Consider the following 10,734-nt stretch of genomic DNA (forward strand, 5'->3'; position numbering starts at 1 on the left):
TCTTGTAATTTTACAATTTTAAATTTTAATTTTACGACACGCTTCATTAAAAAAATAATCCGTAAAACCTTCAACAATTTTTCATAGTGTACCGGCATTTTTGAAAAATGAACAAGTAAGTAGTGTCCGTGCTCGAACGGCTTTCCGCCTTCTGTTTCTAGTTGGCGTAGAGTGTGGGAGCGTCCCCCTGCGACAAGGGGCCGGAAACTTTACCGCGAATCCGTGTTGATAACGGTAGATTGCCCATATTACCATTTGGTCTGAATTATATTTGGACACCACATTGGCAGTTTTATCTTGGTTGTGCGAAGTTCCGTCGCATTGATCGGGGGACGGTCTGCACAAGGTCTGGGATAGACATCGGCGGAATTCAGCTCGGACCAGTCTGCAGGCCCGCGCCACCCCACGCCATGCCAGAGCCGCGTGCCGGGGGCGGGGGAAGGGGGCGGGGCCCCGGGGACCCTCGACAGTCGGCCGGGGCAGACCTCAGTCCCCTCTGCCGGCCTGCCACGCGCGGTCGCCCCGCCGCTTCGCCTCCCAGCAGTGGAGTCTCAGTGTGCCACGCGCCCGGGCCCGAGCCTCGTCCTTAGTCCCACCGCGACGCCCTGCCCCATGCGACGCCGGATCGAGCGCGTCTGCTTCAAGTTGGTCAAGTCCGCCCTCGTCGCCCTGCGCGCGTACTTGCGCAAGTGTTCAGCTGCGAGCAGGACGCCGTCATGGAGACTGACAGGCTGACGCAGCTGCAGCAGGTGCAGGTGGTGCCGGCGCAGCAGGTGGCCGCCACCGAGCTTGCACCCTTCCCCAAAAAGTGCACCATCAGCAATCTCGTCAAGAGGCCGCCCGTCAACATCGAGTTCCACGACCTCAAGTTCACAACCCACAACGCCAAAGGAGGTGAGTTTCTAAAAGTGTTTGCGCCGCAGTACGGGCTCTAAATCGAATGTTGGCAGCGTAGTTGGGATACTCACGACTCATAGTGTATAGAAATTGTATGGGGTATTATGGGTGTGCCATATCATTTGTGGTTGCGCCCCGGACCCGGAGTAGATCACATCCCATCCCACGGTGGCTCTAAACATTCGGAAAGGGTGAAAAAGTAACCCCCTTTTCCTTATTTTTCACGTGTTTTACGCACATCGTCTTGTTAGGGTGCAACTTACGGCACTTTTTGGTCTCGAACGCATTTTGGTATTGTCATTGAGGTGACCCAGCGTTTCATTGTCACGGAATGTTCTCTACGTCTGGAGAAAGGTGTGCCTCTTTGAGGAAAAGCGACTCGCCGGTTTCGATGTTGGCGGCGAGCCGGTGAGAGAAACTGTCTTCAGGGGTTCGTGACTTTTAGGGGTGGGACGTTAGTTTCCGGCACACTATCTCCTTCCGACCGGATGGAACATACATGTACGCACAAGTCTGCTAATCAGGGCAAATAGCGGAAAGTGCCAAATCGGTAGTCCTCTTTACTCCCATTTGCTTGTCGACGTCGGAGGGGTCGCTGCGTTGCGGTCACATCCACTATGAGTCAAAGTCAGCTTTGCTGTCACACACACACACACAAACGCGCGCGCGCGCGCACTTGCACGCGTCAGCTCCGCCGTATTTGCACAGCACACACGACTGCTCGCCACTCAGTCCGATATTACCCCTTACCTTGCGGCTGTCGGCGGCTCTCCTCGCAGTCGCTACGATCAGACTTGAGGAAAAAAATAAACAGACGCCAGACGCCCCTAACTCTTTCCTGACCATTCAACATACACGACGGTGCAAATCTAAATTGTAAATCTTTTGTCCCCATTATTGACACCACTAAGAGAAAGGAATACGGTCTTAAGTCGCGCGAGCGGTTGTCTTTAGTTTATTGTTGAAAATTCTATTGTAATTTGACACCAAAATCGACCATAAAATCACACACTGTAAATCCAACAGAATGCACGGTGTGCACACTGTACCTACAGCATGCATATGCATGCTGTATCTACCGCATGCATTGAAATGCATGCTGTACCTATATCTCGGTTTCGTGGAATATCAACTAAGTAAGCTCTTCGGTTTTATTTTCGATGAGCCTATCTAATTCTTCGAGAAATTTCCGTTCGAACGAACTTATACGTAGGGTTCCGACGCATAGTTATTCCAGTACGTTCAGTTTATCGGTTTCTTTAAATCCTTTTTGAAGTGTTGGTATTCGAGCTCAGAACCCAATCGCATGTAAGGCTTGTTTGAACGTAAATTTCACGAGGATTGAAAATTAAACCGAAGGGCTCAGTTAATATTTCACGAAACCGAGCTGCACGTTCAGTATGCATCTCAATGCGTTGTCACCACGTGCAACTCGACCTGGAAAAAGTCGAATTATTTTACCGCATTTTCCGTAAAAATTTGGGAAATAGACCGTTCCGACAGTGCGCTTTTTGAGAAGAAATGAAGAAGTCAGGACCGGAACCAGTAGCTAAAGTTCGCTGATTTTTGTCATTTGACACTGCAGTTCGACGTGAATGACCTCTATTAAATCCCTAGTAACTGTCAATTTTAGTTTTCACTGATGTTAGCCTGTATTTTAGAACTGTTTCCGGTGGTGATTTCATTAATTCTTCTTTAAACGGGCACTGCCGGAACCGTCTATTGGAAAGAAATGGTTATTTATAAACAAGCTTTTGACAAGACAGACGTTTCGTTGGCGTTTTGAAGTATAGTATCGGCCTAGGCGAGCTCTTTGTTTTGCCCGTTTTGCCAGTGTCCACGCGCCTGTTATAACCGAAAACTTCATTCTGCGACTTTCTTTTGCAAACTGCCGCTCTGTGACTGTACGTGATGCGCGGGCACGCGAGCGCCAGACACCCCTGTCCTGTCACACCCGCTCCACCCCGCGACCGCGAGGCCCTGCCCCGCCCCACCGTAGTGGCAACGTTGTCGCGGCCTCCTTACTCGACTGCTTTCGCCCCTTTACCCTCTCTCCTCGTGCGTCACAGGATGGATTTATAAAAAAAAACTGGACACCAAGTGTTGCTTATCATTCCGCGGCTTGAAAGGATGGAAATCTCCACTCCTCTCCCCGGTCTCCCATTTCTTATCCAAAAATGTTGACGTCCGCACCACACCTTGTCACCTCATATTCATCTATAAAGGATGCGCGGACAAACATCTGGGAAGTGGTGTCGTTACCAAAGTGGTGTTCAGTTTGCCGCCTGAGTTGTATCCATGGAACGTACTGATGTATAATTCGATATGTTTGGGTAGCGTGGAAACGCTCAGCGCTCAGCCAGCACATCAAAACGTCTAATTGTTGTGACTCAGGGGGCAGACATAAACACCAATTAGGTTCAACAACCAAAACATTTTTCTCCGTGTGGGTGAGTGTGAAGAGAATTCCATAGTAAGAAATTAGCGTAAGATCTTATCGAAAGGACATCGTTTCAATATCACTCCGACTCGACCTTTCTCAGTGGAGTGCGCCTCCATTCTTTTCTTTTCTTTGGTTTGTTCTCTGTTGTATTCTGGAAAGTTGAGAGGAGTGAATTACATTAATTTTTTGTCTTGGTTTAAATTTAGTAATGTAGTCTCCGCTATCCAGTCTGAGCTTCCTGCCTGACAGTTGGCTCGCATATTTATTTACCCTACCCAGCTTGTCCATAATGAAAGAGAAAACAGGCAGCGTTTCATTGCTATTCCCAAGCAAAATGATGGAAATGGCGCAACATTTGTAAAAGCCTGAGTGTGCTATTCATTCTCTCCCCCCCCCCCCCCTGACGTTGTTATGACCGTGCTTTAAATTGATTGCGCATTTGTCTATGTGTGATAATGGAGAATGTCCCATAACCGGCTCGAACGTGAGAATATGCAAGCTGACACACGATACGACTCACACGTAGGTAAACGTTGAAGGCGCGAGTCGGTCCCCACGCGTCCCCTGAAGCTGCGGACGCTAGCCGGTGCGCCGCGTGGTCGACTTGCTTTGACGGGCCTAGCAGGCTCCGCCAGGCTCCCCCACCGGCCCGCCCCGGCCGTGACATTGACCCTGGCAGTGGTGGGCTGGCCGGACTGGAGTCCTGTACGCAGAGCACGGGGCGCGGGTGCGCCGACATGGGTGTTGCGAACTCCGCCGGACAAATAATGTTTACGCAGCCTCCTCAACACCCTGGTTCTGGATAAACAAACTGCAGAGCGACCCCAGCAACAACTCTGCGAAACTTTCCGCCGTGTATTTGGATCATTCGTAATACACAAAACATAAAAACAAGTATGGAATCTATGAAACGTTCTGTGCTAACTTGAACCTGCGTTTCGTTTTGGTCAAAGTTATGGGCAAAAATGCATGCTTCCTTCCACACGAATGCCCAAAATTGTTCAAGCTAACGTAAATTTGTAACAAGAATTTGTTTAACTAGGACAAAAAAAGAGACAAAAGCCCACAAGGTGGGCTGATGCGCAAAAAGTCTTCAGTGTTGGTCGTGTTACGATGAGTAATTGCGCTAAATTGTGACTAACTCGTCCAAATCGGCAAATAACCCCATGTTTTTCGGCTTTAATGGCCCTCTCCTGGCCTGTGCTGTCCTTCCGTCAGTAACCCTCCCGGAAGATATTTTGTCGAGTGCCTCGTGGGAAAGGGAGGAAGGATTGAGAATTTAAACGAAAAAGTCGTGCGTCCAAATTGTCTTCAATATTGTCATCAAAACATGTTGTGACTATCAACTGGCCGTACTCTGACAAATGGGTGCATCGTATACTTTAGTTAAAGTAAGGCATGTAAATACTGTGACTAAATGCGCACATGGGCATCTACCGGGTGATTCAGATAAGGACGTAGGTGAGGGCGGGTTTGCCTTGCCTACTCCCTCTGCAAAAAAAAAAAAAAAAAAGGCGCCATGGCCCACTCTAAATGTGTACATTCTATTTTCTTTACCCATGTAGGTTTTTATAAATGTTTTCATGCCATGCACACAGTAAAAGATGTGTTCATGGGCATATGTACAGTACACATTAATTAAAGTATACATGCTGCTGGTATACATTTATAAATGCGTAGATTAGCATACATTAATTAAAGTATGCCACGCACACGTTATTTAAAGTGTATACTTATGAATTGACAGAGTTAATTAATTTTCGTTTGTATTGATCTTTCGTTCCCGAATCACTACCGAAAGTTGTGAGACCACCAGCAAGGAAGTAATCGAACGAAACACAAGCTTGAGAGAGTATAGTCAAAATACTCCTGGTGCGTCATGGCATACCCGGCCATGCCGCTTCACAGTCGGTGTCGTTGTCCAGCAATTAATTAACAAAATTAATTATCCTGTTAAATTGACCGGGTCTTTACAAACGCAGGTGAGAAAAATGCACCCCAGCACTTTAGGGCGGATCGTACGGAGTATTCAGGGTGCACCGTCAGGATCCCGTGAAAGGGCAGCTGTTTTCTTTCTTCCCTACGCCCCTTTCAAGTCAGGTGCTAGACAAGAGGCAAGGATAGCAAATTTTCGAAATGCTTTTTTCGGTTGCCGATGTTCGTTGCCGCGTTTAGCGTAGGGCATCTGTGCCTGTGTCCTCCTTCCGGGTCGTGTTGCTGAAGGGTCCCGTACGGACGCGAGGCCCGCACCCGGCCGAGCAGCCGGACCAAACTGGTTGCACCGGGCTCCAGGCGAGGCAAGGAGCGGCCGGCCGACCGTCTGGATTCGCGTCTGGAGGCCTGAAGACGTGCGTTTCGCGCTCGTAGGCCGACCGACTGCAGCCCTCAAAATCTATAAGGTGTTTCTCTCAAACACGAGGAGTTCCTCAAAGTTTCACCCTCTTCCTGAGAAAATCAGGCACTGTTTTTACCGTTCTGATTGGTCTGCTGGGCTTGCGCAGAGTGCTCGTCGAGTCTTAGTGACCGAGGCCTGTGCGGGTGACAGTCACCGCGCCGGGCCTCGGCCTGGGGCTCATTGTGTCGGAGGCCCTCGAGCACACCTGCAACTTTTCTCGCATAATGACATCCCGCCGACTCCACTCGAGCCACTTATCCTCTTTGCCAACTGCAGTTCTCATTACCGATGCAGTTAGTTGAAAGTTGTCACTCTGAAAAAAAAAAACGAAGACAAACACTCAGAGCCATAGGCTCATCAGATTTTAAAGCCTTTGAAAATCTGTAAATTTTCGTGCTTAAAAAGGGGAGCTGAAATCTTTGGGGCGTTAACAGAGATTTAACGATTTGAGCACCGTCAAGTGGCTCAACCTCTGAATTTGCAGTGTAGGGAAGAGTACATTCCCCCATCCTCCCCAACATAACATAGAGTTCATGGCAGTTCACTCCCTCCTAGTGGGAGGGCCTCCCATGGAGGGGTGGGGGTTCTTGGCAGACTCGCCGTTGACCGCCGAACGTGAGGACTACTACGTCCGCATCCTCACTCACCGGTGCAAACCACTCCGGAAACCCAAGTGTGTACTTGAATGCAGTACGTTCTGCATTCCTACATTGCATGCAGGAGGCACTGTGTACTTGGCAAGTATGCAGGAGGTAGTGTGTACTTGACGTAGTACACACTAATCTCCTTCAATGTATGGAGGTTTTAGTGTGAACCTGACCAAGAAAACAGTACCTCCTGCATTCATGTGGGTATGCAGGAGGTACTGCATTCAAATACACGCTTAGGTTTCTAGAGAAGCTGCACTCACCGCCCCACGTTTGTCTCTGTAGCCCAGCAGCTCCCGTAGTCAGGGTGAGCACGTGGACGTCAGGGGGAGTTAAGTTATTGGGTGGCGTAACAGGGTCAGTGTGGGAAAATAGACGCGGAGATAATAGCTTCTATCTATACCGGGGGAAATATAAAATCCACGTCAATATCGACTCGAGGCGTAGTTTAAGTGTGTGTCATAATCATCGGCTCCTTAACTCAAGCAGCGCCACCTGAGTGCGGAGTGGTGTCGCTGGCTCGTAATGTGCGGTATAGCGTAATGCATAGCGACCCCCCCGAAGGCCGTCACCAGAGCGGACCGACTTCGCGTGCGGCAGCATGCGACGCAAACAGCAAACAGCTCCTTTTTGAGGAGGTCCGCCGAGACGCGCGACGCGGATGGGATAGTGATAGGGCCGCGCTCAGCAGCGCTGCTGCTTGGCATGCATTAGTGACCGTCTATTTGGGAGTCGGAGCACAGTGATGATGTCGGCGAGGGTGGGTTCCCGACTCAGATGATCAATCAGGTGCTGAACATGAATGGCTGAGCGACAGCGAAGCCTATGGGATGCGTGTTTTTCGTACTCATTTGGCATATGACGTTAGGTCGACGCCTGCAAGACTCGGAGTAGGCCACACCGCCGCACACGCGTGCATTGCAAGCAGGATGTTGCCTACCCACCAGGCGCTACGGCAAATGACATGCGTACTTAATAGATTATACCCCCTTGGGATGATCCCTATTACTCCTGTGACCAAAAACGTTATCTCTCATGAGTCTGTCTGTCGGCAATTTTCAGAGTGCCTGTGTATCAGCAAAAGTCAGAACTGAATTGATTATGGACTGTGAGCTCAAAAAAAGACCTAGTTGTGTAACCGGCAAAAACGCTTAAACGCTAAAAAACGAGCATGGTGGTCGAAAAACCGTTGAAGCGGGTTTGCAGCCGTGCTCATCTCAAAAAAAGAAAGACAATCTACTTCCCAAAACAGCACATTCTCATTCCAGATCACACACACCTTACCTGAGATCCAGTGCGTATCGGGAGATTTCCGCGGAGCCTGTTATTGTCCGGCGCACTTCTGGCTAGTTTTACGGTCATCGCAAGGTAAACAATCATTAGTAATCCGAAAGGAATCTTCAGGAAAACTTGGTTATTACTCGATAATCTTCTCCCAGCGGCTAGCGCAAGAAGAAGCGGAGCGTAGGCGCGGGCCACAGATAAGAGGATCGAAGTGGGTCACGGGGCGCACTGGGCACAGCATCAGGCGCGATACAAGGGAATAAGATATTTTTAATTGTGCCATAACAATTTTTTTTTAAATAACAAAAAATCTATGAAAATTCGTTATCTTACAACGAAGTTACGCATTTGCCGTTCTTTGCTAAAACGTCGATTACGTGGAAGGTCTAGAAGAGATTAGCTCTATCCGTCGCAGTGGCAACGGCGGGGGCGGCGCTGCGCGGTCACGGCGGCGAACGCGACCTTCAAGTGGGTGGCACAGTCAGAGGGGCACCAGGGCCGCAGCGCGCGGGGTGCAGCGCGCGTGGTGCGGGTTGCAGGGGGGGCTACGGCGCGGGGTGCTAGGCGCGTACAGCCAGACAACACACCGAGGCGGCTGGTGGCGGGCGGGCCGTGGCGCGGCGTGGCAGGTCGTGTCGCGGGGCGGCCGGCTCTCTTCCCCACAGACCGACCGACCGATGAACTTCTTATCTGATAAACCCGCCCTGACGCGCCCCGCCCCGCCGGCAGTGGGTCAATCCACTTCCGTGCCGTGCCTCGGCGTGACGCGGGCGTGAACCTCCCTCCGCGCGCGCCCGGCGCCCCGCTCGCCACCTCGACATTGTAAAAATGACGACGTCAAAATAAAAATGAATTGTTTGGATCTACATGTTCTCAACACACTCTAGCTGTGCTTCCCATTGTCCGACACGGAACCCTGTAGACCTCGGGGGTCGGCTTCCCGCCAAGGACAGGTATGCTCAAACTGCCGATGCCAACATCAGGAGGCACAACCTCCTCTACACGCTAAAATGATCTCTTTCATGCAATTATGAATATTTGAATAGATTGTATCGGAGTAAACAGAAACAAAAAAGGCAGCATGCGACAATCTCGAACGTCCTATAGCTCAAATTTCAATTATTTTTATTTTTGAAATTATCACTTTTCCTTGCGGTTCAATTTTGACGCGTAACCGCTTAGTGATCCGTGCAAGGAACGTGTTTAAAATCCTAATTAGGCAACTCAAAACAACTCCAGCCTCTCGCGCTAGAGAGCCGCGCGCCACACTTCCGCGCGCTTCTCATAACGGAGGCGGCCAGTTTTATCGCGGTCTTTTTGGCCATTTTGCAGTAGCGGGTGGCGTGGTGGGAGATAACAGAACGTGTCAAACACCAACGCGGAGTGGGGTGCTGCGGTGGTCCACTCTTACGGCACACTTTACGATTATGTACTTCATTGTTTACATACGCATGTACTGGAAAACTCACCATAATCATGCACGAATTTATACAGGTTTTTTTTTGCAAATTCGTTTGTAATTGTTCACAACTTTGTACCGAGCCCCACTGGAACAATAATTTGTGCGTGATTAGAAGTACCATGCTTTCATAATTTTGTACCGGGTGATTCAGAGAAAACGCAGGTGCGGGCGGGTTTGCCTACCTAAGGGGCTATGGCGCCTTACGGGCAGTGCAAGCTAGGCAACCCGCCCGCACATGTGTCTTGAATCGGCCGGTACAAATCTGTGCATAATTATGCATGTGTTATTCTGTTCACAATTAAGCACAGTTCCTTTTACATAAATATTTAATGTGTACTCAGGGTGTTTGTCGCACGCCGTTGGTGGGGTATCGACACAATATCGGAAAGATGCTCCAAAGACGGGAATGACATTGTGACGATGAATATCGTTTTGACAGTCAGTCACTGGGGCCCGCCGTGCAGGGGGTTACAGTAGCAGCTCTTCGGTCTCGATGATAAAACGGCGATAGCAGCCGTCGCTCTGGGTCGCCGCATTTGTGCAGTAAGAGGCGGAAGAAAACAAATAAAAAGTCCACTACGGCTCTCTGCACCACGTGCTTTTTTATTTATTTGTCTGTGCCAACGCCACGCGTTTATTTCGTGTTGATTACGGTCTATTACCTCTATTTCAACTTGAGACGAAGCTCGAGCGAGAGCCAGCAAGTAAAAATTCTCAACCGGTATCCAAAGCAACAGCGTTCAAACGGTGGCATACAGTAAAAGAACAAGTCTTTCAGTATGAAATTACTTTTGTGTATTTAGATAGAGAGTGCAATCTTCCCAAATCAAACATGACCCAAAAAATATTGATAGCCTAGGCCTGAGGCCCAGAGGCACAAGGTCTATTTTCTTACGCAAGACAAGGCCATCTCTAGTCTGCTCTGGTTTGAATAGTAGCAAACGTTCACACACACGCACGCGCCCGGCTGTAGCGATTATTCGAGGATAAACTTACAGGAGCTCTCATGTAAACAAACAAACTTTTTATTCTGTAATTTCTCTTTCTTTTTCAGAGACGAGACATATTCTGAATGGCATTTCTGGTCGATTTCTGTCGGGGGAGCTGTCATGCATCCTCGGACCGTCCGGCGCGGGGAAGACCACCCTAATGAACATTCTAATCGGCTACCTGTGAGTATGAGTCGTCGTGCGGCTGCAGTTTGCAGTCGGCCTGCTCTCTATGCCAACCTCGTCTTTAATTAGCATCTGGGAACATTACTCTTAAAATAGAAGTGTGTGACGACATTCAAACACTTAAATGTACGGGCCAAAATGTCACACAAAAAAATGAGTGTGCGAGTGCGAACATTTTGTCATGCATGGAAAAGTTGTGTGACCTGGATGTCTCGCACTTATGTCGGTAGAGTATTTTTAGTAGTAACATTTGGGCAAGAGGTAAAAGGATTAACCTTGGCTTTCTCATGTAAAATTTAAATTGGAATCGAGAATAGTCTCTTGTTTGTCTTTATTACTCGCAGGAATAGGCTCGTGTAAATATTTGCCAAGCGTATTGAGTTTTGCGCACTCGCGAATACTTTGGGGACTCGGCGGCGCGCTGGGGGAGG

General features: G+C 49.2%; 1 protein-coding gene across 1 annotated transcript; it reads left to right on the plus strand.

The window, feature by feature from the left end:
• The first annotated feature begins 471 nt into the window (after nt 1–471).
• Nucleotides 472–10,702, plus strand: LOC127748863 (ATP-binding cassette sub-family G member 1-like). The gene is made up of 2 exons (XM_052264173.1): nt 472–894; nt 10,183–10,702. The coding sequence occupies exons 1-2, from the start codon at nt 717–719 to the stop codon at nt 10,302–10,304; spliced, it is 300 nt and encodes a 99-aa protein (XP_052120133.1). The 5' UTR covers nt 472–716; the 3' UTR covers nt 10,305–10,702.
• Nucleotides 10,703–10,734: the final 32 nt, after the last annotated feature.

This window comes from Frankliniella occidentalis, unplaced genomic scaffold, assembly GCF_000697945.3.
Source record: "Frankliniella occidentalis isolate FOCC.00 unplaced genomic scaffold, Focc_3.1 Scaffold16, whole genome shotgun sequence".
Classification (NCBI taxonomy): Eukaryota; Metazoa; Arthropoda; class Insecta; order Thysanoptera; family Thripidae; genus Frankliniella; species Frankliniella occidentalis.